The sequence below is a fragment of the Onychostruthus taczanowskii genome, unplaced genomic scaffold (assembly GCF_017590055.1).
Source record: "Onychostruthus taczanowskii isolate IOZ18803 unplaced genomic scaffold, ASM1759005v1 scaffold22, whole genome shotgun sequence".
NCBI lineage: Eukaryota > Metazoa > Chordata > Aves > Passeriformes > Passeridae > Onychostruthus > Onychostruthus taczanowskii.
The window spans coordinates 9,830,647-9,858,183 of NW_024499462.1; the positions used below are offsets into that span (position 1 = coordinate 9,830,647).

Here is a 27,537-nt window from a genome sequence, read left to right on the forward strand (position 1 = left end):
GGCGGGGCCGGGGGCGGGCGAAGTTTGGCCGGCGCCGGCGGCGGCCCTGCAGCGGCCATGGAGCCCAAGCACAAGGAGCTGCTCGCCCAGTGCCGGCAGAGCCTGGCGCAGGCCATGACCGAGGTGGACAAGGTGGTGGAGCTGCTGGAGGCCGCCGGCGCCCTCAGCCCCCGCGACCTGCGCGACCTGGAGGCGGCGGGCAGCGGGAAGGCCGAGCTGCTCATCGCCCTGCTGCTGGGCAAGGAACGGGACCACTTCCAGGACCTGCGGGTGGCCCTGGAGAAGACGCAGCCCCACCTGCTCTCCATCCTGTACCTGAACGGCGTGGCGGGGACGCCGGCCGCGGCCGAGACGGCCGGTGAGTGGGGCCGGGGGCGCGGGGCGGGAGCAGGAGGAGGGCAGCGGCTGCCCCCGCCCACCCCCGCCGGGGCAGCGCGGGCCCCTCGGGCCCCCCGCCCGAAGGTGGGAAAGGGAGCGGGCGGGGGTCCTCCTTTTCCGGTGGGGAATTAAACTCTCCCGTGCTTGCTCCTGGGCTCTCGATGTTTGTTTTCTGCTTCCGACCCTTTCGCTTTCTGTCCTGGCGGGAGCGCTGGTACTGGTCCCCGAGAGGTGCCGCGGATGCTGCGCCTTGCCCTTTGGAGAGGCCAGCCTAGCCTGGTTCATGCGGCTGCTGCCGTTCCCCGAAGTCGGCTGTCGTCTGGCAACTCGGGAAAACCGAACCTGAAGGGGCTTTTCTCCCTTGAGTACTAGCGCCAGTGGTGTTACACAGCCGCCTCTTGACCGGGCAGAACCGAAACTCCCCCGTGCAGCCGCTCTGCCGGAGTTGGCCGGCGGGCAGGACTCCAGCAGATGTGCCTTCGAGTAAATAGTGTAACTCTCTCTCTGGACAGCCATGTGTTTGTTTGAGGCTCTATTGTTGTAATTCTTCGTGGTGGTTAGAACAGGGAAGAACATTGATTACAACAGATTAGAACATTGATTTAACTGCAGATCCAGACGAGAAGATTTTGGGTGTAAAACACCTCCTTAAGTAAGTTGGGCTTTGATCTACAGGTCTTTCCTTATTCTCCTCCCTCCAAAACAAGTCACACCCTACTTTCATGTGTACAAACCAAAGCTTTAAAATTACAGTTGGTGATAGTACATAAGGCCTTGCAAATGCAGCTCTGTTTCTAAATGAAAAATTGGAGTAAAGTAATTCTGTATTATAGCTATGTGTAGGTATTCTTATCCAGCATGACCAATTTTACCGATTCAGAAATGTGGGGTCTCTCTTTGCTGTTGTTACTGGATTCAGGATTTACGATGTCACTACGTATTTACACAGAGAAATGCTTTGGAAGGGCTTCCTGACTCTTACAAATGACAAAATTTCTTTAAGAAAATAATACCATTTAAGAGCTGCTTCTGTCTGGAAAATAGTCCTTGCATGTGTGGTTGCACTGTGTACTCTGCCCTTACTTGAATGATGCTGTGAATGGTAAGAGTTCTGTAAATGCAAATACTTGGGGGTCTTAGGTTTTGTTTTATTTCAGTGTAGTGTAGTGTATGGCCTTTCTAATGAATATATGGCAGGACCTCACAAGATGGGGGAGAAATGGACCGAACAATAGACCTCAATACTTGAAACATTATGTGGTCTGACATCAATGGGATGTGAGGGCACTCACTGCCTTCCAGAATGGCACCCAGGTTGTCTTTGTGTGGTTAGAGTAAAGCTCATTCTTGTCTTGTTGAGAAGATGGATTGATGGTACTGCATTACCAGTACTCCCCAGGCTTAAAATCAAAAGTGTAAAGTATGAAAAGTAGAAAAAAATAAAGTATATGTTGGACGTAGTAATAGTCTTCATTTTTAAAATGCAAGTTGGAATCGAAGAATGTCTCACAACACTAAGTTCTCGAGGGAAAAGTAGTTTGATTGTCAAAGTGAGCTATATCCTGTTTGACTGGCTGTGTTCAGGAGGCTTAATCTGAGTTAAACTAACGTGTGTGAGGAGGGGTGTTTCTCTGATGTGATGAGTTTTAAAATGTTATTGCTTTCATTTGTCAGTGGTAATAAAAACTAACTTTGAGAGTTACGGATTTCTTTTCCTTGTGATAAACATGTTTAAAGATTAATCTCACAGGAGATTGCTGACAGCGAGCTTAATTAGTAGGAAACCATGGAAAGGTAGTAGACCTGAGCCTTCAAATACTGGTGTATATATTCCAGGACCCTCCTGAAGAGGTGTTATGGTAATTAGTCATGAGACTGCTTGTGTGTCCACTGAAAGTCTCTGGTCATTCCTGGTCTTTTTGCGAGTTTGTCCTGGATGCGTTTCACAAAGAGTTAATGTTTGAGGGTAGGGTTGATGGAAAGGTTCGTGTTGAACACATAATCAGTTTTATTCCAATAACTCCCTGCAGGATGTTTGACCACCCCTCTGCTCTTCTGGTGCCATTTGGGAGTTTTGCTCCTTTTCACTGGAGATATTGTAGGTGGATGAGTCAAGTCACTTTTTGTTTTTTGGCAAGAGGTAAGATGTACATGTGGCAGTGAGAAGTGTTGGATTATGTATTTAAAATACCAAAGTGAAACAGTCCATGTCACGTAAAATGCCTTTATTCTTACAAGTAAAAAATATATATCTCAAACATCCCTTTGATTAAACCTATGGTGTTGAATAAGTTTTTTACATACATTAGCGTATGTAAAAATGATAGCTTACAGTGCTACACATAATTTTATTATTGTTTAGAAGGGAAGGCTAATAAAACGCACATCACTTGAATGCTTGTTGGTGATGAAAACTATTTGTAATCAATAATGTCATAATGGTGTTTGCTCATTTTTTTTTTCCAGAATGCTGCTATTGTGAGGGAAGTGATAAGGTAATTTAGCAACATAATTTTGTTCAAAGTTTCAGGAATCAGCATACACATCACTCCCTACAGTAGGATGAGTGTTTCTTCATCCACTTTGATGTGTGCAACATGTGCCATTATTTTGTATTTTCTTCCTTCTCAGTTTAAATATTACCTCCATTTGTACTTTAAAGGCGATGTGTGAACTCTGATGGGAACTCTGGTTGTTATTTATACCAGCAGTTCTTGTGACTGGCTGGACAATGTAGAGCTGACACTTCTATAAGTATTTATCTGTGCCACACAGAGGGAGGTAAACAGCTGGGCAGACTGCTCAAGGGAAGTAACTGGGGTCCTGGTAGCTGCTGAAAGATTTTTTCACTCTGTCTCTACTTTACAAAGAGCTTTTTTATCTTTTATAGAGTTTCCCCCTGTTTAGTCACCATTTAAAGACATTTGTCTTCTATGGGGACTTCTAATTGCTGATTTTAAACCTTAAACTGTACAGTTTCTCCAATAAAATGTATGCTTTTTAAGTTTTCTTAAATTTGAAATAAAGCATAGTATACCAAAGAGTGTTAGTTAAGAGTGAAAAATCAAACAGGAAATTACCTTCTGTAAAGCAGAAGCTAAAACAAGTGGGATTTTCTGTTTCATTTAATCATGTTTGGAGGCTTTAGCTCTTCCTTTAGTAAAACCTTTGATTACTACATTGCACTTCTTCGTAAACATTTGAGAGAAATTGGCTCTGCCCACGTGAGAGTGGGCATCCATTTTACACATGGATGAATTCTTTAAGTAGTGTGCTAAGTTTTTTGTTTATTTACTTGGGGGTGAACTTACAGATTACCATTAAATACTTGATTTGGCAAATGACCTCCATCATGCATCTGGGAAATCCTTATCCTGAAGGAAATACATATCCTTTCTAATATGAAAATAAATTATCTCTGAGCATTCAGTTATCTCTTAGATATCTTGCTTGCCAGAAAATATTTCATTCTTACTATTGCTCTATGTGAATTTTGTGTCATGTAGGATGTCCATGACAATTATGCAGCAGAAGGTACTTCATTGTGAGAAGTGCTATGAAGATGTATTTTCTTTACATGTGATTAAAAGACCGGAAGGGAAATCTGAGGAACCTATGTGGTCTTCAAATTTCTTCAAATAACATACAACTTTGTAATTACATTTTTGTGATACTACAAAAATGGGAAAAGGCAGGTTTGGTTGTTGAGCTTGCAGTTTGTTTTCAGATGAATACATGGGGCTATGGAGGTGCACTTTATCTTGAAACTGAGTTGATTGCTGAACTCAAAAGCTTCATTACTGCTTGCACAGTTAATAAAATTTTGGGGTCATTGTTTTCTTTTATATTAGCAGTATTCCTGTATTCCTCCAGCTGCAGTCAGTGAGCATGTGTTAGGCTTTAAAGGTGTTCTCTTTAACAGTTTCAAGATGAGAATTTAAGTTTTAGAACTCAAAATTGATTGCATAGTTAAAAAGATCTTTAAAGGGGCAGAAAAGAAAGAAGATGGTTGTAGATTGACTTTGAAAATTTTTCTTCTATTATTTATTAAGACTTATTTTTTTCTAATTGTGTTTGGTTGGACATAAAGTGTTAATTCCCAGTCAGAAATTAAATGTGACATGTTTAAGAGTAGGGAAAAAAGGAGGGATTATCTCAGCTTCCTCTGTCTGCTTTGTATATAAAAAACTGAACCAAGTTGTTTTGGACAATATGGGATTTGAAATCACAAAGTTGTAAATATTTCAGTCTTTCAGCGTATTTAAAACCAAACACAAAAGGCAAGCTCTGTAAGTATAAATTTAGGAGATAGGCAGCTGGGACCCACTTCTCTGACAGCATCACAGGAGATCTACAGGAAATGCAGTAATTCCTGGGTTGACCTTGAAGAGCTGGAATCATGACTGCTTGGACCTGGTACTGGGACATCCATATTTTATTTCTTCTTCCTCATCTCTCTCAAGGTCTTGACTGATCCCCACAAAACTTGGGCTGATGACTGGCTAAAGGAGCAGGATTGAGTATTTGTGCTAGTGAGGTGCTGAGAGACTGGAGTTAGGGTGTGAGGTGGGAGGCAGGATGTGCTCTCCGTGTAGGCACACAGTTTGTGGTGATTGGGGTGGGGCTGAGCCTCACCCCAGTGGGCGCAGCTGTGAGCAGCACTGACAGCAATGAGCCGTGGAGTGCCCAGGGGCACTGACCACCCACCAAACGGAGCAGAGGGCACACAGGTGCCGTGCATGAGCAATCAGGGGTGTCAAAGGTTGGGCTGAAGAACAAGAAGGGCAGAAGCTTAAGGTCTTCTGAAGTGATAAGGTGTTTTTCTCTGTGGTGGTGCTTAGAATTTTCTGATGCTGTTTGTTAATACACTGTGTATTGTGGCTGTCTGGACTGTGGCATATGCTGTGATGCTCCTGTAGGAGCAAGGTGGGAGAAAGGAGAGAAGACACCCTTCTCCAGGAGATGAGAATTAGTGCTCTAAGTGTGCATTCCCAGAGAGAGGGGAGAATGAGGAGAAATTGTAAAAACATCATTTACTGACTCAAGGACTGAACTGACAATTTTGTAATTAAGTACAATTTATACTCCCTTCTGTCACTGAAAATTGAAGAGTGGGAGAAGTAGAGCAGTATGTTTGGGTTTTCCAGACCTGTTATTAGTTCCCAGGGTAGCTACGTAAGCCTTGTTGCAGGATTTCTTAAATCATGTTGATGAAAAAGCAGGCAGCATTCAGAAGTCACCTTTGGAGGAGTACAGCTCCTGAGCAGCACTGAGCAGTAGTTAACCTCGATAAAATACCTGGCAGTGGTTTACCAGTACCTGTGTCTTCTGATGATCTCAGATTTTTGGTGTCTCCTGGAGTTGTCAGGCTGAAGAAATGCAGGGAGATTCTGGCAAGTGTCCAGATGGGTATTCCCATTGAAATGTCTAATAGTAGTAAGTTCATGGAAGTAGGCTCTGAATTCCAAAGAAGGAAATGCATGTTTTAGTAGTTCATAAATCCCAAGGGTGGTAGTTCTCAATTACGTTTTTGCTGTGCTCTGGGAGGGAGTGGAAGGAAAGCTGCCCACAGTAAAGTCCTGGGGACATTGTTTTCATCAGAGTAAAGGGAATAATAATAATTTTTGTGGTGCATCCAACTATGAAGTTGATTGGGACACACACAGGACTTGGTGTCTTCTAAAATTAGACACAATCACTAAGGAAAGCCAACAGCTTTCTGTAACTTGCTCCTTATTTACTTGTTAAAGCTTAAAGATTGCTTGTTTCAGAGGTTTCAGATCTTTAGCATGTTTTAGCTACCATTCTCAGTCTCACTGTTCTCTTGCAGCTGTAACCAGTCCTGGTTTGTCAGATTTTTTGGACCCTGTGTCTAGCTAGTGAGAACCGAGCCACCACTTGAGTTTGGGCTTTCCAGTTCTCTCAGCAGTCTGTAATATGAGCTAAGTCTTTTTTTTTTTTTTTTTTTCCTCCCATTTACTGCTTGGTTTTGCTAGTTCCTGGGGGTTTTTACCTTCATTTCTTTTTTTTTTTTTTTTTTTTTTTTTTTTTTTTTTTTTTTTTTTTTTTCTTCCTTCTTTTTTTTTTTTTTTGGGGGGTTTTTTCCCTCTTTTTTTTTTTTTTTTTTTTTTTTTTTTTTTTTTTGCTTCTTAGTTTTCCTAGCTCCTGTTAATTGTTACTTTATTTATTATTTTCTAGCATTAAAATTCCTTATTCAAAACTCCAGTTGTTAGTAAGATATCAGTAAGTGTTGATAAATTGCTTGTAAGGATTCCTTGCTCTGTAAAATCCCAAGGACAGAGGCATCTTTCAGAGCTGTTCAGTGCTGTCCTGGTTTTGGCTGGCGTTAAACCGTGATAAACCACCAGCACATATTGGGTGGTAGTGTGAAGCAATTAGTTCCTGTTATGGGTTCTTTTCTTAAGAAGAATTGTAAAATGCTGTGCATGTAGTAATGCTAAAACATTTCTTCATGTAAACTGTTCATAGTGTTGATGGAGACAGAAAAACATGTTAGTGGATGTAACTTTGTGAAAAGAGCTGTAGTCATGTAGGTGAGACATCTAGGCTACCGAGCTATATTGAGTAGTTCATGGTGAAACATTGTTTGTCACCTTAAAGATGCAAGTCGTTGGCTGCTTTTTTGTGAACAGTGGCAATTTAGAACTGAATCATTCTGATGGAGGAGCTGGCAAGTTTGCAGTGCCTGAGCTTTGGCTTGAGGCTAACAGTGCTTTTCTAATAGAAGCAGACAAGAAGGATGCTGTCCTCTGAAGAGAACAGTGTTGTTAGTCTGTCACAAATGTGACAGACTGGCCCTTCCAAAAGGGCTGTTTTTTTAGAGGTCTCAGTGATACTCTGGTATCTTAATTCTTGTCAGTGGGAGACAGAATTACTAAAATATTGGAGGAGGTCCCTAGTGCTATTACTTAGAAACCAATTCCAAGTAGCCAGTGCACAGTGTGACTTGCAACATATGCCTGTCACAGGTTGTGGTGCACTAACAGGTGTGTTGGTGTTGATGGGGCAATACCAGCATCTACTCCTGTTGTAGCTAACAAATAAGGTTAACTCTGGGAACTCCTGTTGCCAGCTGTTGTGCAAGAATCTGATCCCCATGGGACGCCCTTTCCAGGCTTCAGAAGCTGGTGATAGCAAGAATTGATGGCCCTTCAAGTTGATGTAAGTACTTGGCTACTTGGGGTGAACACTGAACAACATTTTTCTAGACAGCCTATGATTACTGGGCATACAGAATAACATACTACAACTGGAAAGCTCTTCTTACCCAAACTGGTGTCAGAGGAAGTTCAAGGCAGCCTATTTCATGTATATAACACCACCTTCTTCTTCCTCACTGCTTCCAGAACCTCTGATTTCACAGTTCATGGGTTGAGCTGCTCAGCGGTTTGCTTGTTCACAGCATTAATATGTTTGTTCTGGAGAGCTGCTCTTTGTATTTTTGAAAATCATAATTTTTTTTCTAGTTGTCTGATGGAGGCATTGTATTTTAAATAGCCTGTAGCCTTTTAAATACCCTATTTAAGATTTGCTGACCTGCAGCTGGAGACAAGAAGCAAGTGAGAATGGAAAGCCATTAAGTGTTTCAACTGGAGAGTTGAGGGGTTGGTTTTTTGCAGACTTTCTATGTAGTTCAGAATTTATTATGTATTGGATGATAAACCAAAAAACTTCTTCCCCACCTCCAAACCCTCGAAGCCAATATTCTTTAAACTTATTTCAAAATTAGTTTTCCTGAAAATGTCCTTTCGTTCTAGCTTTTTATTCTACCTGCGCATAATTGCTGATTCACAAGCATGTTTATTATTCATGTACTTACCTTCCAGCATGTGAGTAATCCTCATTTATATGTATCAGGTTGGGCATGTGCAAATGTTGGCAGAATCCAGGCCTTGCATACTGAGCTCTCTGGGTTGAACAATGTCATCAGTAAAGTACTTCTTGTACCTCAGAAAGTGATGCTGATGGTTGTTTGCTGCTCAGTTGTGCTCAAAATGGAGTTTGTGTGGGAAGAGATAGCTGTGGTGTAGGTAGGAAGGTATTTTCCTTGAGGATGGATGTAAAATGTAATGGGAATTGTGAACTCAATTTTGGTGTAAGTGAACTGTGTTCTTTTGATGTTGGTGCACAAAAATCCCTTTTCAACACTGTTCTCTTTTTCTGAGATTGGCCAGCTGACGATTATGGTTTTCTGTAGAAGAATCAGAACTTTTGGGTTGAGGAAATAAAGCTGGTGTAGACTATTACCAATCTGTCTGAGTTGTTACATAGATGTTCATGGGGTTTTTTAATAAGCACAAAGCTATATTTATAATCTTTATTGTTTGTTCTTCTTGTTTGTGTTTGGTTTTCTTGTGGCTAGCTTTCCTCTGTTGCATGCTTTTGTGGAAGAATCACCGTAGGGGGAATTTTGAGACTTGGGTAACCATGTGATCTAGCTCTTTTTGGGGCACTTATATAATCTGAGTTTGCCTTCCACAGTTATGATCCTCTTGCTGAAGGAGGGGTTGATTGAGTTGTTGGGAGTTCTTCAACTACAAAGTGACAGAAAATTGACAGATGTTGTTTTAATAACTTCTTTCAGGGAATCTTGATACTTAGTTTTAAAGTTCTTAAATACTCCATGCATAATCTTGTGAACACTTGCAGTGATTTTTTAAGAAGGTCTAATTCACATTTAGGTCACGATGATGTGTTTTTCAGGTGGTGAGCAAGTGTGTGTGTTTAATGGTGGTGAAATCAGGTTATCTAAAGGTTTTATTTGAGGCTAAATGCATCAGCACAACAAAAATACCCAGTTATTAACTTCACTTCTCAATATTTAAAGTAGTCATGAATTTCCAGTCTGGTTTTTCTTTTCTCAACACTTTGAGAGAGAGCGATGTTATTTGAGAGCTTGCTTAAGCTTTAATTGAATGTGGGATGTGTTTTTACTCTTTTAGTTTAAAGGCCATTTGACTTAAGTAGGTGTGGTTAAAAAGAACATAAAATGTGAAGGTCTTAAAGAAAAACAAAAGAGAAAACTGCCCAACAAACAAAAGGTCATAACAGTAGGTTTTCCTTTGTAATTGATTAGCTGGTTTGTTATTGTCATATTGTTCCATTATGTGCTTCTGATGTAAAGCTGTACTCTGAACAAACTCTGTAGGTATACCTGAATTTTAGTAATACTGAAAGCAAAAAAGCAGTACTAAATCCTCTCAAGAAAACAAAAGAGGTATTCTCAAAAGGGCATTCACTTTCAATTCTATTATTTTCATCTTGAGGTATTGTTCCCCTTCTTTTAATGAAGGGGGTACTGAAAATCTGATACGTTCAATCCCTTTTCTGCTTTCTGTGGCAATCAACCTTAGGCTGCTCAGGCTGCCTATTTTCCCCTCTGTATTTAGATACTCTGCCACAGCTTTCCTTTGCTGCTTTGACAGTGCACAAGAAATCCTTGCTCTTTTGATGGGGACATTTAAAGTTCTGGGGCTTCTAGTTACCTTTAGGGCATATTGGGAAAGGACAGTTTCTGTAAGATGCATTGACTACTTTGGTTAAGGGTCTGATTAGTTTGCCTCAAGGGGTTAAGCCTGCCTCCTTCCCTGTTGAATAACCCAGGGCTGACGTAGGTATAGACTGCACACATGAACTTTGAGAGACGTACAGTGAGATGTTTTTCTAAACTGCTGGCCTTGAAAATGTGTAGGCCAGCACTTGAAGGTATGCTGTATTTCAGATATTCATTTGTTATCCTGGATGAACCTTTCCTATTTTCCTGGCGCCTTTGAGGTAATCAGGAGCATTTCAGGGGCTGCACTGCTGCAAGTGTCAGAGCAGTGTTTTGGCTGAGCAGAATGTTCCTTGATAATATGGAGTAGTAGTTTCAGATCCTAAGGTCAGAGATACTTTCTGCCTCAGAATTTTAGGACTTGGTAGGATGTCAAGAACGTGGGTATTAATATGAAAATGAGTAAAAACATGCAAGAAAAACTTGGTCTGTCAAGGCTGGTGGCAGTCCTGTTCTGTACAACGTTTGGCCAAAACTTGTGTGTAGTGTGTGCTGGACTGGAAGAAAACACAGTGTAAATGCTGAGCTGTTTTTCTATCCCTGGCTGAGTTGATCTTCAGTGATATGCTGTGAACACATGACTTGCATAAAATTTCATTTGTCAGGGAGTACCTCATTATATTGTCTAGAATGTCAAATCTCAATTTAATTTTAGAGCCAACTATAGGAGATTTCTTCAGTGCTGCAACATGCCAGGTTATTAGTGTGATTTTGATACTGAGCTTGTCTTTTGGGGCTCGTGATTTCCTCTGTACCAGTGATAAGCAGAAGGTAAAGGCAGACTGGTGTAACTGGAAGGGTTGCAGTGGCTATTGCCTGGCTGCAGAAATGAGCTCTTTGTTGCACTGTACTGTCTTGTAAGGAATTTCAGGGTGCTACACTGTGTGTTGCTCAGCATCTCTGAAAGTACTTTTTCTTCTTCTGCAACTCCGCATTGCAACAATAGAGTGTGAAATTGATTTCTTTTGCCCTGTATCTGTTTAGCTTTCTCATGGGCACATGAACCAAGTCCTTTCTGAAGGTTGTAGTAGCTGATGGAGGAAATCCACATAAAAAGCTCTATGAATTCCTCTCATCAATTGCATTGTATATGTACATTTGTGCATGGAAATTTTTAATACATGCTTTTTTTTTAATGAGAAATACTTTTTAAAAAGTTTATGTATTGAAAGTATATAAGATTTTTATAGACGAGTTTTCCCCTATCAAAATATTTTGACTTGTTCCTACAGTGCCCCCCTAAATTAAGGCTTTGCTGAAGTATGGTTGCATATATTTTTGTTACAGTGTAAGACGCAAATGCACAGCAGTAGCTAAAACCATTTTATTTCACTTTGTGGTGAGATAATAGCTTTTGAGAGATAATAAATGTTCAGTATAATTCCCTGGTCTTATGTAAGAGGAGGTGAATTTGGATCACTGAAGCTGTAGCATTTCTGACCTTATGGATTAGATCATGAGGCCTTGGCCTTGATTTAATTCTAAGTAGCGCCTGATGTAGATAGTGTCTGCATTTTATGTGATCTGTTTCAGAAAATAACCAAAAGTGTGCTTCATTTGCTTGATTTCAACAGAACATTGTTAGCTTATGGAGTGGAATCTCATTTGGCTGGCTAATCTCGGTTCTCCATTTTCTGCTGTCCTCATGTGTTTTTCAGTTCACATGTGGTGTGCCGTGAAGAGAGGCTTCTCAGCTTTCCCACTGGGTGCTCACTGTCTGTTCATGATGGTTGTGGTAGAGGACCTGTTATCTCTGTTACCTGTATGCTTTGTGGAAGATAAACGTATAAGAAAGAGCCTAATAGGACAAATTCCTCTGTATGGCCTTAAGAGGGATCCTTATGTTAAGCACAGCTTCTTCAGTGAGACTCAAAAGTTATTACGTAAAACGCAAATTTCTGATGTTCATGTTACAGACTTATTTTGGTTAGCAAAGTTGTTCTGAACATTTATAAATAAAGCTAATACATGGCATGTTGGAAAGGGGAAACAAATCATGTGTCTGATGATTGGATTGCAGGGTGCACCAGGGGCTAGGCATTTCCTGAAAGGTTTTTTGAAAGTCTTTGAAGAAATAAAATTTCTCTTGAGTTCTCTTTTTTTAGAGTACAGAAGTGAATTATGAAAGTTGGTCTTTCTGCTACACAGTTTTTTTGTGTTGTGTGGGTGTTTTAATAAGTGCATCTTAAATATATACATCTGCAGCATTCTGAATGTAAAATTTGGGTTTGCCAAAATGTTTATTCCTATCACAGATCTTGCTGAATTTACAGGGTTTTTTTCTTCTTTTTTTAAAACACTTCAAAGAAAATGCTTGGTGGTGCTTTTTTCTCTTCATTTTGTATCAGCCTTGAGAAATTTACAGACTTCTTTCTAAACAGGAATTACCTGAAGGCTAGTTTTCAGTAAGCGTAGACTAGTTATCATAATGAAAGCAATGAAATATATTTAATTCTCCCTGTAGTTTTTTTTCAGGTCAAGATTAGGATTTAAATAAAGTAACATGGAGTCTTAGCAAGTTTCATTCTGTACACACTGTAAGAAGTAGTGTGTATCTGTATTTTTGTCTGGAAGTGGTATCATGGGGAGGTTATGCTGTTCTGAGTCTTCCAAACAGGTCTAGGTCTGTGTTCATTTAAGAGTGAACCTGCTGATGCTTAAGCTAAAAATAGTCATTTCCTCTCAGTATAAAAACCAATTTCATCTTCAAGTAATGCTGTTGAAAAATGTCACTTGAGAGAGCAGCTTTCTTTGCCAGCTGCCTTCTGATTTTTTTTTTTTTATTTTAGCCATTTTCTAGATATCTAAGCTGAACATCCAGCATTACTGATGGTAGTTGTTCTGCATTAGTTTCCTAGTGCAAAAATAAATAGTGGACATCATGGAGCTAAGTGTGAGAATGTTGTTCATGGAATGATCATCTCTGGAGGGTCCTCTCTGCTGTGGAGAAGAGGGAAAGGGTGTGTATTCAGAGCAGCATGTGAATAATGCATTGTTAATGAAGTGTGAGGCAACTGATGGCAAGGACTGCTTTCATGATGAAAATCAGGTGGAGTTCTCTAAGGGGGAATAATATATAGTGGGAAATTACATGTGCTTGCTTAAGCCCTGAATTTGTTGGCAGACCTAAGTGACCTTTGATGGGCTCAGGCTGGGGTGGGATTTAAGTGTTTTCAACTTGCCTTGCAAATCAGGTGTTCTGTGAGCTCAGGGTGAGAAGAGAGCACACCAGCCAGCCTGGGCTCAGGGTCTGTCAGCTTTGTGGCATGGGTGGAGTGATGATGATCTTTCTAGTGATTCAGGGCTGAGATGTGGAGAAGGTGGATGAGAGAAGTGAGAAACAAACTTGTTGAACTTCCTCTGCCATGGTGGCTGTGAGCTTTTCCTGGGTGCTTTGTTATAAAGTCAGTTAAATAGCTGAGATTGTCCTCAGTAAAGGTTAGAGTTTGCACAAAGAATTCCTTGCCACACATAATAAATCTTTAAACCAGATTTTTACTCACTGCTACTGTTATAATTGCCATTCTAGTGAAGTACATCTGGTTTTGGCATATAATTTTGAACATAAAGGTCAGGATATTTGTTGTCCAGGTCTTTGGCATAGTCAGATACTCAGTGATCCATAATTAAAAATGTGCATGAATACTCTTAATTCTTCTGTTGTTAAATTTGTCACTTTGTGACCCTAGAGTTAAGAGTTTGAGTCTGAATGTTTTACCATTACATCAGTCTTTTTTGTGATTCCTTTCTCAATTCCTGTATAAAACTCCTAAAGAAAGCCCTTTGCAGTGCATGGGAGGTGTAGCTGATTTCCCCTGCTTGGATGGGATAATTATGGTAAAATGGTTAATGCAAATTTAATCTTTGCTGCTACTTTCAGATAAGCAAATGGTTGATCTATTATGATAGGATGTGAATTCGCTGCATTATGTGAAGAAAAAATATTCTTTTTTTGCTATGCTTTAATGCTACTTGCACATCTTAAATGGAAACTTAACATTTAAAATGTGCAATCTTAGTACTGTTTTCAGACACTAAGCAGAAACTGTAGATTTGTGGCCAGTGGAAAATGCCCAACTACATGTTTTACACCTTGCTATTGGATATTCCTCTTCAATACTCTTGCTATAAGAAACTATAGAATAATAGTTGAGTTCTAGTTGCTGTACCATGTTTAGAGGTAGGATTACAAAATTTATGTGAGGTTGATTCTTAGATGATTGTTTGATGGATCATGACGTTAATGTCTCTTATTTCAAAATTGACAAAAATTGTGACTTTCCATGAATGTATGGGTTTAGTGACATTAATGAGTTGAAGGCTTGTGGAGAGGTTTCCCTTTGTTGGAGGAAACTAACATGTGCATGCAAACACCATGACAGAGCAGAACATGTATTACAAAAACAGAAAGGATGTGCCAAGGTACAACTTAAACTTTTTTTTTTTTTTTTCGACAATTATTCTCACTTTTCAGGTTCAGAATGATGTAAAAGAGTTTTACAGTTGGAGAGGTTTGAAGCAGAGAAGGGAGGAGTTGATTCTGAAGGATAGAAATGAAGCTGGGAATGCAATACCTACTCCAGTGCTCTGTGGGACAGTGCAGCCTGCAGAAATGAGAGTGCAGTTGTAATTTTTTTCAAAGATAGTGCCTTAAAGTATACGATGCAAGCCCAAGCTAATATAGAAGTGCTGTGAGTGTATCACAGTAGCTGTGTCTTCCTGGCATATTTTGATAAAAATAGCTTACCAAATACAAAGTAGAAATACAGGAAAGCCTGCAACCTCTCCCAGTGGCTTACTGCTGATGGACTTTGTAATTACATCTGTCTATCTCCATCTGTACCCTGCTTGGCTAGAGGCTGGATTTAAGGTTAATTGTATGATGGAGGATCCTGGCTTACAGCTATATCTTAATTAGAATTCACAATCCTCTTTACATAAAAATATCTGAAAACTCTTTTAGAAAAAAAAATGCTGATTATAGGTTAAATGAAAACATTTTGATATTTCTTTTTTCATAATTTGTGAATAGCTTAAGTATATATAAATATATTTCCATGCCATCTGGTTTATTTCTCTTTTCATCTTACTCTTGGCTTCTGTCATCTTGCTTATTGCCCTTTGGCTTTTTAATTAAAGGAAAAAGCAGAAGAAATTACTTTTGTGATCACAGTAATATTTCAAAGGTTATTGAATGCTATGAAAAATAGCGCTGTTCTATGTTTTGAGATGGACTGCTGTTGAACATAGCTCTGATAGGAACTTACTAAATCCCTTTGACTTGGGTGTATAATATTCTAATTAGTGTAATTAATCAAATTTTATTCTGTAAAATCAAATGTTTTTCAGAAATATATTGTTCATTTCTTGAACTACCGTACAGAGTCCTTGGTGAGGATGTTACATTTAACTCTTATGCTCTGATGGTGTCCTGACTGAAATAGATCTGTTCCTAAAAGTTGTGGTTTGGAATCATTTAATTAAATGTCCTGGAATTAACAACTACAACATTCTGAGAGCTCTCAGGATGCAACTGGATGAAAAACAGAGAAATTTTGTCTGTTTCAGGGGTTGTGTAAGAAGAGAAAAAGGAGGAAAATATACTCTTATGTTTCATTTTGATTAATTTCATGTCAAGTGATACAATGTAACTTTGGTGTTGACTATTTTTGTTTGTTTTGTTTGCTTCCTTTTTTTTCAACTTGTAAAAACAGTGGTTTGGTCCCCAGAGGTTTTTCTTCAGCTGAAGTTAGCTTGAATAAGCTGACCTGTTAGGTCTTAAAAAAAAGAGGGGGAATCAAAAAAAAGAAGGAAGTCCTAAAGACCTTCCTTAAACAGCATCACTTGAAAAATTCAGTTCAGTTTAGCAAGGTGCATAAGCATATGCTCCTCTTTAGCAAGAGAATGCTTTGTCTCTTGGGTTGTATTCAGATATTGCTGCTTGCATGAGTTAAGATGATTAAGTATGACCCTAATGTTGTTAAACCAGTGCCTGAGTTCCTGATATGATAATTTGCAAACAAAATTTGCTTTCTCATAGTGTCAGTTGCATTCCAGTTTGACAGCATTTAGAAGGTAAATGGCCTAGCTTGGTGGTTCCTTGCTGCTGTTGGATATCCTACAGGGAAATCATCTTAAATGGGAAAGGAGATGCTGGACTGAAGCAAAAGCATGAAGATATTTTTTTCAATCCTCAGGATTTCAGTGTTTTTATTTAAAGCTTTTGTTAAGCTCCTGAATCATGGAATAATAATTTTTAAGATCCTTTAAAAATTGGGAAAATGAAGTTGCTTTTTACACCAGACATAACGTACTTTGAAAATACAAAAATATGCAGATTTGTATACTGATTGTTGTCACTGTGAATCCCCAAGTACAGGATTGCATGAAGGTCTGCCACAAGGCTGTAACTGTTCAGACTACCTGACTCAAACTCATCTCTGATTAGCAAGTGATGTTTTTTAGCTGTACTGCTGGAGCAATACTGAGAGTGAAGAAGGAAAAAATCTGTTCTGATATTTTTATTATTGCATCATCTAGGAAGTTTTCATCTTTATGTGACTTTTCATGATTAAATGACTAGTATGGTATAGAGGTGTTGTGATCTTCACCCAGTAGTTTTTGCTTCATGTCTGTCTTTATTAATTTGGCATGCACATTTGGAACTGGTGGTTAAATGAGGAGAATTGTGTCTTGGGGAGCAGCAGAAGTGAGAGGAGAAACAGTCCTGTGACAGCACCTTGGGACTGAGGTGGTGAGAAGGGCGGTGTGGTGGGATAGATGGTGTTAATGCTGGTGGTGTCTTCAACAGAGGACAAAGCACACTGGGTTTCTTTGTAAGGAGGTATCTCTTGAGTTTATGTTTGTACCATGTGTACAGAACTGACAAGCCTTAGTTTGTGCTGGCGTGTGTTACCTTATTGCTGTGGCCTGAGTGTCTGGCAATAGGGTGTGATTGTTGTCCTTGCTAATTACTCTGCAGCTGTTCCCTCCCCGGTGTCTTGGTTAACTCGGTTCTTTAAGTGGAGGTAACACAGTATCTTTGCAAACTAAAATTTGTTACACATATGTTTAAGTTACTTAGCTCATCGCAGGATTTGCACTTTAATTTTGCAGTAAACTTTATACAGAAGAAAAAAATAAAGCAGTGTTGCAGTCACTTGCCTAGATCTGGGGTCAGCCCGAAGGCTGGTTGCGCAAAGCCAGTAATACTGCTTTGTAAAGGAGTTGTACTGCAGCGCTAAAATTCATCCGTGAGTGACCTCTTGGAACTCTGTAACTCTACACCCACACATCCTAATTGTCTGCTTAGGTCACAGCCAGCCTTTGATGTCCCACAGACCACGGTAGGGTACTGGGCCAACTGGTTCAGCTGCCGCCTGCTGCTGCCGCGAACAACAGCCCTTTGTTGTGCCCGGGGACCGCCGGCTGCCCTGCGCTGGAGCCGGGCTCTGCCCTGCCTGCCCGCCACTAGCGCGGAGTCCGGGCCGTGTTCGCAGGGTGCTCTCTTTGGTTTTGCCTGGGATGGGGTCTGCTCCGTGCTCTGTGCACGGTTTGTAGTGCCTGATATAAGGCAGTAGTTTCTGGGTGAGTTAGCAGACTTCTCAGTTAGTGTTATTGCAGGAGATCAGCTTATGTTTCAGTTTATACCAGTGGTGTTTCATGTAAAAGCTTACTAGGAAGTAGTTTGGGTTTCTTTGGTTAGTTAGTTGGGGTGGGGTTTTTTTTGGTTATTTCTTTGGAAGGTTTTTGGTTTTTTTTTTTTTTTTTTTTTTTTTTTGTTTTGGTTTGCTTTTTCCCTACTGCTTCTCTTCAGCCACTCTTGGACAAAGGCTTCTACACATTTGTAGTTAAAACTAATGCTGGAATGTCTTCTCCAGACCTGTGTTGATAAATGTTCTATTATCAAGAATAAAATTTGAAACAGAAAAATGTTGATATATGCACACTGTCTCATGATTCCAAGTATTTGGAAAACCAAAAGTCTGGGTGGTTACAGAGATGTTCCTTTAAAAAAAAATATTGCCATGCCAGGATGCGCATGAAGTATTTAGAACCTGTATCTAAACTGATTGGCATGCAAGACATGAATTTGTGTTTCATTTATTCAGATACTGCTCTTAGGATTGTTAGTGCTGGTTTTGTAACTTCTTGCCACTTTAATATAAATTCATTCTGCAGCTTGACTAGCAGTGTTCCAGTAATTCTTGGTTGTTGAGCATACAGAACTATAATTTCTTTAGCGCTCCCCCCACCCCCCCCCCCCCCCCCCCCCGCATTAATTTATATTCTTAAATCACAGGGACTTAGCTCAATTTGATGATAGTGATAGAATATATGTTGGTACATATACAGTGCTTGGTAAAAGTAATATGCTTGCTTGTAATAATGCTTCCTGGGTGCTTTTTATTCATGGTTTCTTATTCCAACTTTTTGTTTTCCAGCTTGCATTAACTTAAGCTTAAGGCTTATTTCATGTTATGAGCTTTCTTGCTGATCTCATTCATCCCGAAAGCAATGCTGAAGAGGGCAACAAATACAATTATAGCTATAACATAGTAGAAATAAGGAAAATGAAGTGTTATGCGGGCAGCACCTGAAACTAGGTGATAATGACTATGGTTATTAAGCAAACTTGTCTGTCTTTAATCATAGACCTGTTTGTGGAACACTGTCTTGATGAGGAAGACAATAACAACGTGATAATGACAAAGCTTAGCAGGGTTGGGAGGATTTGGGAGCAGCATATATGAGATACTGTCTGTACAATCAACCTGTAATCTTTGGAGTTTAGGAGGAAGATGAGTTGGAAGAGAGCAGAAGCAGAAATGTATTACTGTCAAGCTTCACTGAAAGGTATGGGAAAATTGAGTGGTTGCATTGGTGTTGAGTATTTTTATGGGCACTTTGTTAGTATTCTTCTGGCTTTCTGCTTGGTTTTGGATGCTACAGAAGGAAATGGTTAATGGTTGTGAAAAATTTGGAGTAATGTTTCTTTTTTCCTTTTGTAATTCCTTTATGTTGCTATTCTCCTTTTCTGAAGGATTCAATTTTTCATAGCATTGATCTGTGGTTAGATGAACAGTGAATGCATTTATTTCAGCCATTCCTTTGACTAAGTTGGCTGTGAAATACAGCAAATTGCTGTTTACAAGCAGAAACTAATGGAAATAAATTGCCAAAATTCCTTGAAAGAAGGAAAAACATTTTTACTGGGAAATCAAAGCTGAATATTCAATACAGCTTTTACTTTATAAGGTTCATGCTAAGAATTGTGCAGCATGAAGAAGTGAAACGTTCTGTGGCCAAAATCAGAGTTTTTTGTGGTTTGATTGTGGTAGTGTCAAAACCTACTTCCCTCTTTCAGTTTTCAGCAGCATGGGAAGCTCTTCAGCTGAAGTCCTACCAACCTGGGCTTCCTGTGTTTGTGGGGATACTGATTAAAAGGAAAATGTGAGGGAAGAGAATTATTTTTTCCCTTCCAAGACAAGTATTTGTGTCTTTGTTGTGTCCATCCCAACCCACGGTGTTCTATAGCTATGTATGTGTTGTGAAGTGATTTCTCCTTGAACCACATTATCTTCTTAGTTTTGTGTAGAACCTGGAGCAGTTGGATAGCTTTTCAGGTCTGATATGGGTTCCCAGGCAGTCAGCTTTTCTAGAGACAAACTAAGTGATTTCTGGTAACAGGTTGCCAATACCTAAAATGGCATGTCAAAAAAATTTCAAGCATGTCATTGGTCTGCATGCGTCACATAGAATTTGATAGAAGGGAAGGGTCCTTGTAAGTGTGGTGTTGAAGTCATGAGTGTGCAAGTGTGATGTATCAATTTATACCTTCCTCCATTTGTAATCATGTATAAAGGATATAGTCTTACCAGCAGGTGAGGCTGGAAAATGAAAGCGTTCCAAACCTGGCTTTGACATCAGGGTTTTCTGCAAGTGACTTGTATGTGAAGAGAGGTTTTGGGAGTCACGGTACTCAGACATGGTGTTTTCATTTTTGTATCATCATTCTCACACCCTCCATTATTTTATTCCTTGTCTTAAAATCTTGTGGAACTTTTTCTGGGAATCCCATGGGAGACTTTGTATTGGCAGTGTATGTAAGGAAGTCTTCAGCTTGCAGCTGTAGAATCAGGTGGAAGTTGGCTGTGTTTTGGGCATTCTACAGCCTATATTTTAGATGAAGTGAGTGCCATAGCTTTTGCTGTAGACGTTTGTTGGCACAATGTTGGTTCTACACAGTTTGTGTCAAATGGGGCATGGCTGAAATCATCAATTCTGAAGCTTTCCAGGCTCTTCTAGACAACCTGTACTGAAGGCATAAGTGGGGTTGCAGTTCAGAGCTATTTTTTTTAATGAAACTGTCCTTCATAATTGAAGTTACTTTTTTTACTAATTGTATTTTTTTAAAAATGAGATCGGTAGTTGATGTTGAAACATTTTCCAGAGTTGTTTGTACCTATATATACGCACACAGGTTCCTAGACACATCTGTAATGTACACCACTGTGAGACATTCTGACAAAGGACATGATGCCTGTAGTGGATTTATGAAGCTGGCATATTACCCATTCTCAGTTTGCAGTAATTACTGTTGTATTTCAGTAGTGAGAACAGATTTCAAAATGAGCAAATTGCAATAAAGTAACAAGGTTCAAAGTTTTGGGAACATGAGTAGCATTTCATCCTGCACATTAGCTTCTTATTCCACACCAAAAAAGAAGTCACTTAAGGATGAAAAGAAGCATTAGATGGTGCACAACAGTTGTATTCTGCTGGTGCTGTGCCGAGGCTCAGCTTCTGAGCAGCCTGTGTCTCCTGCAAGTTATAAAGAAATCTGTCTGTTTGATGAAGAATGAACAGAATGGGGATCTCTGTCACCTTGGTGCGAAGACTAAGATTTGAGGTCAGCAGCTTTTGCAGTCTGCAGGGAAATGCAGGAACAGGGATAATGTGCCTTTACTGTTTGCTTCACTGACATAGAACTTATTTATGTGAGACATACAATTTCTGGGGGAAGTAAATTTTCTTCTGCTGTGTTTCGCATTAGAGCATTTGTTGTTTGAGCAGAAACAGGAATATTGAGACAAATGAGCATTGGCTCCAGTTGTAGATCAGGTTTCTCCAGGTTCTCAATTTCGTCCCTTTGTCCAGCAATCTAAAAGCATTCTTAAACATCCTTCTCAGAAAATTTTTTGCAACATTCCTCTGTAGCATGTCTATTCAGACAGTAAGCAGAATTTTATTGGCCTGCGTTTTTAACAACCACAGTACTGCCATACTGGAGCTTCTGTCTTGGTAACAAGAGTGGGTTTTATCAGTCTAGTTTTCTTTGTGTGTAAAAGCCATGCTGACAAATATTCTGCTGTTCACAACTAAACACAGAAGCAACAGGACTTCTTAAAAGCTGTGGTTTGTTGTTTAGAGCTTCTGGGTCATGAATCTTATTCCTCTTAAAACACTCTGTTAGAGCTTTAATGTTGCTTGACTAGACCTCTAGAGAACATATGCATGCTGCATTGCAACTGTAGGCAGTTCTGTCCAGGATATTCTTTTGCTTTGAGTTTGCTGCAAGTTTTTTAGTAGAAAAAAGTCGGTGTGCTAGCATTAATTTTTGGTTTTCAAATTGATGTTTTATTGTCTAGGTGTTAACATAATTTAGCTTAATACCAAACCACATGAAAAAAAAAAGTTTAAAGATTTATCAAGGGTTATATGACTGTGCTTTGGTTTCTGGATTTTTCGTATACTATACCTGCTTCTTGTAGATGTATGAAGTTGGGAGCTGTGTTTCAGGCTGAGCTGTCGCAATGAGATCACAGTGACAGGAGAGCTTGTGTGCCACAACACAGTTCAGAGTGCAGTCGAGAAAACTTCCCTACTTATCCCTCCTGCCCTTGTTCTTTGCATTATTTTGACTTGATGCCATCTGTGCTTAGACCTTCTATTCACAGGGACGCAGGAGGTGTCAAGTGCCCTGGAAGTTTGGCTTAGGAAGCAAAACACTAAAGAATGTGTTAACATTGGTATTACTCCTTGATAGGTGTACATTTCCTTTTTCACACCACAACAATTTGTCCAGACCTATTCTTGCTGTTAATTAGCATGTAGTATTGTGAATATCCTATTCCCTATTCTTTTTTTATCCTTTTTTTCTATGCCTGTGCCAATCACTAAAATGCAGTGGTTTATGGATAGCCACTAGAGAACAGACTGAGCTGCTGTGAGTGGTTCTGTTTCTCGGAAAGCTTTCTGCTTCCTATTAATTTTGGGAAACATAAACAGTAATTTAAGAGTTGTTAAGGTTGATTTCTATTCTTTTCATGTTGAATATTGCTGGCTAAAACTTCTGGCTGTTGAAACCCCTTCTGTTATCTTTCTTCATTTTCGTTGTTTGTGGGAAGAACAATACATATATAGTCTATGGACATAGTATGTTTTAACAAATTTTAATCTGAAATTTTAAAACCAGTAATAATGCTTTCAGTCATCACTAGATCTGTATTCATGCTCTTATAAATGTAGGCACTTAGCATAAGATACTGTTGATCTTGACCTCAAGTATGGAGGTTGGAATTTTTTTTGAACATTTCCTAGTTTTGGGGAGGTAAGCTTAAACATGATCTTGCTTCTGTGTATCAACAGTGACATTCTTAATTATTTTTTAAATTTAGTTTTAAAGAAATTAATCAAGCCACCTTATTGTTCTGTGCAAAGGCTTGCAACAGGAAATTGTTGTCATTTGTTCCAAGTGACATCTCTTTGTTTAACTCATAACACAGAAAAACCACCTTGATAAATTGAATTAAATATGCAATCCACCTGTCTTTGTGCTACCTCTTGTTGCCAATTAAGACTTCAGTTTTTTTCTGCTTAATGAATATACATCCTCCAGATACAGCATTCTATATTAAAAAAAAAACAAAACAAAACAAAAGTATGCAAGTGTTTTCCTTACCTCATTTCTTGAAAAGTAGAAGTTATAGGCATGATTTCTGGTTTTGAAAGTAGAATACTAAATTTCTGAGTAGGAAACAGGGATATTGATGAGGTGATGGGTGTCTTGTAAGATTATCATATGTAAGTTGGTTTCTTTGCTTTCAGAATACAGTTTTTCATTCTCTTCTCCAAAAATACAAATCATAAGGGCTCCCTCACCCCACAATAATGGAACTTCTTACCTTTTTCGTGCTAAGACAAACAAAAAAATTAAAAGTAGGCAAATTTTAGAGGTTGGCTTCAGTAAGAAGCTCAAGAATGTCTCAGAAAGCTGAGAAAGACGATGAGGAGGAGCTAGGAGAGATCTGTTTAGTGCAGGGGTCAGCAGGTTCCTTAGGGCTCTGATTTCTACTAGCAGGGGGTACATCTTGTGTGATTGTTTCTTTCCATTGCCCTAATGGACCAAGAGTAACTTTGCTGGTGCAGTGTGGATTTCCTTATCCTGTTTCTACTGGTTCTAGTACTTGTTTTTTTTTTTTTTTTTCTAAGAGTAACTTTGCTGGTGCAGTGTGGATTTCCTTATCCTGTTTCTGCTGGTTCTAGTACTTGGTTTTTTTTTTTTTTCCCATGCAGTAGAAGGGAAACACTTTGGAAGATCCACTGTAGTTTTGAAAACACAAATTCCAGTGCCTCACTAGATGTGCCAGTAAAACATAATGGTTATTTTGTGTATAGTGTTTCAGTTTGAATGTTTATCTCCACAATTTCTTTGAATCATTTTGAGTCTTAAGTTCTCTTCAGCTGTCCGTTATCACTGCTATTTATTTGCTGGATATTGCTTTTATTTGTATCTACTCTTACTTTGTCTATGTGTTAAATGTGCAGTTGTGTTTCTGTGTGTGACAAAGCATCCCAATTCCCAATCTGCCAACACTTCGTTTCTGATGAGTTCTGCCCAGAGAGCTACTTGCTATGCAGGCATGAATCAGTGAATGATCATTTAATCTGTGCAAATACTTGTCCTTTTTCGCTCGAGTTGAGGAACCGGGGAGGTGACATTTTAAAAACACTTTAAGTTGTGACTAGAATCATCCTGCCTTGAAACCCAGATGATGCTGGTCTACTGTGCCTAAATGTCAAGTGATTAATAGTTGTGGTTAGTATTTGCACTTCTAGAGATGATTACAGGGGTTCTGCCTAAAAGTAGCAGGAGGGAGGTAAGTTCTGTAACCAGGCAGGGCTTGTTCTGACTTGTTCAAAACAACATACTTCCCTGATACAGATTTTTAGTAAAGGGGTGTTGCTCATCTCTTCAAAGGGCCGCGGTAGCTCAGATATTCAGGGTTTAGTTTTTCAAAGCTTTCCTGATGGCTTCTCTTTATGTGTGATAATTGCTGTGTGATCACCAAAGAGTATTCAAAGTTGTGCTTTTTGATGGGCAAACTTCTTAATGTAGAATGAACAGGTTCCATATGTTCTTATATGCTAACTGAGCTCAGTTTTGAATTGTAAAGCTCCTTGTATTCCTGGGAGGATGTTTCTGCATAGTGTGTCTTGGATAGTTGTAAATATTGATCAGCTCCTTGGCTTTATGTATGGTTTGGTTTTTTTCCTGTTAGTCTACCTGAAGGTAACAACTGTGTTTTATTGCTTATTATATTATAGGCCTCTGATGCTTGGACTTGTTAATAGTGCAGGGGACTGAGACAGGAGCCCTGCTTGGGTGGGTGAAGAGGGCTTGTGTGGGGTTTTGTTTGTTTTCTCAAATATTAATGTACATTTGTGCATTGAGACTCTTCCCTCTGATAATCTGTCTAGAGAATGGAGAGAAGTATACTTTATGAAGCTGAAAGATAAATAAATATGACCAACCTCAAACTCTCACCTGTCAGGATATGTAACATACAGAGAACATGCCAAAAATAAGAGTGTTCAGGGGATTAAATCTTTCTGGTTCATCCCATTGTCCTCATTCTGAAGACAGTAGCATGTAGGTAATCTGACTGTGCTCTTGGTCAAAAACGTCTGGGCCTCTGTGAAATTGTAAATGTTTCGTCTGGCTGGAAACAAGTTGTTGGATGTTTGGCTTTTTTTGTTTCGTTGGTTTTTCTTACCCTCAGGATCTCTCCAGTGGCTTGGATTTCTTCTCTGTCACTTAGTTCAATTATCTTAATTCTGTTCATTTATTTTATTTTGAAGTACTGATTTATTAAGTATTTTTATGCAGGAAGGATCTCTGCATTTTAAATAAAACGGAATCAACACAAGCATCTTTAATTAAAAAGCAAATTTAGCCCTTAAGTGAGAAGTTTCAGGATTTATTTTCCCATCGGGATAAAGGGTAGCATAGGAAGGGAAAGCAGCAATTTAAAGAGCTACATGCTATCAATCCTCTTTTCAGTCGAAGAATTTAAATTTTCTTTGAAGTTTTCCTGTGATGTTATTTGTGAAAGAAAAGAGATAGTTATATGCTTTTGTACGAATTAAAACCCTTTTGGGGTTTGTTACATTGTGGATTTTGAAATGTGAACTGATTTCTAATGGATCCAAAGTAATATTCACAGTTGCTTTTGACATATCTTCTAATGTTCTCAAAATGTCGATTTTTGGAAGATACTATCCAAGCAGAGAGAAGATGTAGTGCTGAAGTTTCCCATGAGGAATTTGTGGTTTATAGCGCTCTTAGGCGAGATGAAACTATTGAGCTGAGTGTCAGTCATCTGTTTGCTTTTACATATTTGTTTATACAATTAGACTTCCTTTTTTTTTTTTTTTTTTTTCCCCTGCTTTGTATTCTTAACATTAAAATCATGCAGCGACTTAAGAACAGGTGGATTTGGAAAAATTGGGATTGAATGTAACCCACCTGTTTGTAATTTAAATGTCTTGAGTATTCTTGACTTAGTCTTACTCTACATTGCCATTAGATATCTCTGTAACAGCAGCAGTACTGTGAGAGAATAAAGGAACAAGTGGTGAAAATGTCTTGTAGAGAAGAGTTGCAGTATTAAAGATGGGTGTAGTTCACAATAGAAGATTTTAATCCTGTGAGAAACGGTGATCCTTCTCAACCTGTGTTGTCTTTGTAATTTCCTAAGCAGTTTTTTATATTACAGAGTAGTTGAATTTGGTCTTTGTTGTAATGTCTTTCAAATATTTGGCGATTGTGGGTGCAGTAGCACTGTAATTCATCCCTCTTCATGCTTTAGGAAGGTTTTTTTAGGGGGAAGCCTTTTCTTATAGGGCTTGATTTTGACTGTAGTTTAGTTAGTGTTTAACTGTATGTCAGTTTCATGCTGGAAACTGCATGTGAGGAAAACACTGGATGCAATGAATGTTTACCTTTTGTTCTCTTAGTCCTACTACCATTCTCCTCATGTTTTTTTCCGTCCTCTGAACACCATTAACATCACTATTCTCATAGTTGTTGTTGAAATGGGAAGCACAATGGAACACTTGATCCTGATGGCAGCTGGTTTCATTGACATCACCTCCTTTAGGAAAATCCCGAATATCTGCAGAACCTACCTATTCAAGGAACAAGATCTAACGAAAGCCAGTATTCTGAAGAGGTGTCAAAGGCAGCCGTGAAGCCTGCACAGCAAAGCCTGCTCAAGGCTACCTTTGGAGGCGCAATATTTATTGCCTCTCCTGCTACTGATGTGGAATTAATGAAATGTGGGTGTTTATTTGGTTAAATGAAGAGGTTGCCAAGTTTTGCCATCTGCTGTGCCCAACCACCTGGCATGTTTATTGAGGATATGTTTGTGCTGCCATCAGAACCTGAATGTTAAAACTGTCCCCACTCAATCTTCGTGCCTGACAAGTGGTGCTGATGGGGAGGCAGCGTCTGCTCCAAAATGAACATGAGAGATGGTTAAGGAGAAACCAGACTTTTCTGACAGGCAGGTGACTTCCCAGTCACAACAAGCCTTGACTTCTTTATTGTCTTAGTTGCTTGTCCTGGCTGAGAGGCTAGTCTTTTTCCCCTCAACAGCTGTGACTTCTGCTGTCTGATATGCCATGTTGTTCTTCTGTGTTGTAGTCTTCGTTCTTCTTCTCTCCTGTCACTGTCTTAGTGAACTAGGGCATTATATTTGCATTTGGAGTAGTGTGCGGGACGTCAAGTGCATTTGCTGAATTTTTAGCCTGTGTCTCCTCCACAGACTGCAAGGAAGTTGTCTGCGCTCTGTATAGCTTAGTGTGTGTTGTCATGTAATATTACTGCTTCCTGTCAGAGTGTGATTTCAGGCTTTTAGCAGTACTCTGTCAGTGCATTAAGCTTTAGAACTTTTTCCAGAATTGATAGAGCCAATGGCATTTGGCTGCCTGTATTGCAGGCATTGCCACTGCTTTTCCTCCTGTGCCCTTACAGTTGCTCTTACAGTGAAAATTTGGGTTCTAAAAATCCTCCCCTTAGTAACGTCTGCCTGCCTCTCACTAAGTTCCCACCTACTGCTTGTACACACACAGCAACTGATTGCTTGGTAACCCAGACCTGTTGGTTTAAAAGGTCCTAAGTCATTAGGCACTAGGTGACTTGCTACACTTGCAGCAGTTAGATTTCTCCCAAAATAATAACTACAAAAAAGCGAAAAGGTCAATTTACCATGTTGATACCCTTGCTATGTAGGAAAAAG

The 27,537-nt window shown here is 39.4% G+C and overlaps 1 protein-coding gene across 4 annotated transcripts in view; it reads left to right on the forward strand.

The window, feature by feature from the left end:
- Window positions 1–6: 6 nt before the first annotated feature.
- DLG5 (discs large MAGUK scaffold protein 5) overlaps window positions 7–27,537 on the forward strand; it is a 96,406-nt gene continuing 68,875 nt past the window's right edge. For all 4 annotated transcript variants that reach the window (XM_041404994.1, XM_041404997.1, XM_041404995.1 and 1 more), the window contains exon 1: window positions 7–358. In XM_041404994.1, coding sequence (XP_041260928.1) covers window positions 58–358 — 301 coding nt within the window. In that variant the 5' untranslated portion in view covers window positions 7–57. The remainder of the gene's footprint in view (window positions 359–27,537) is intronic.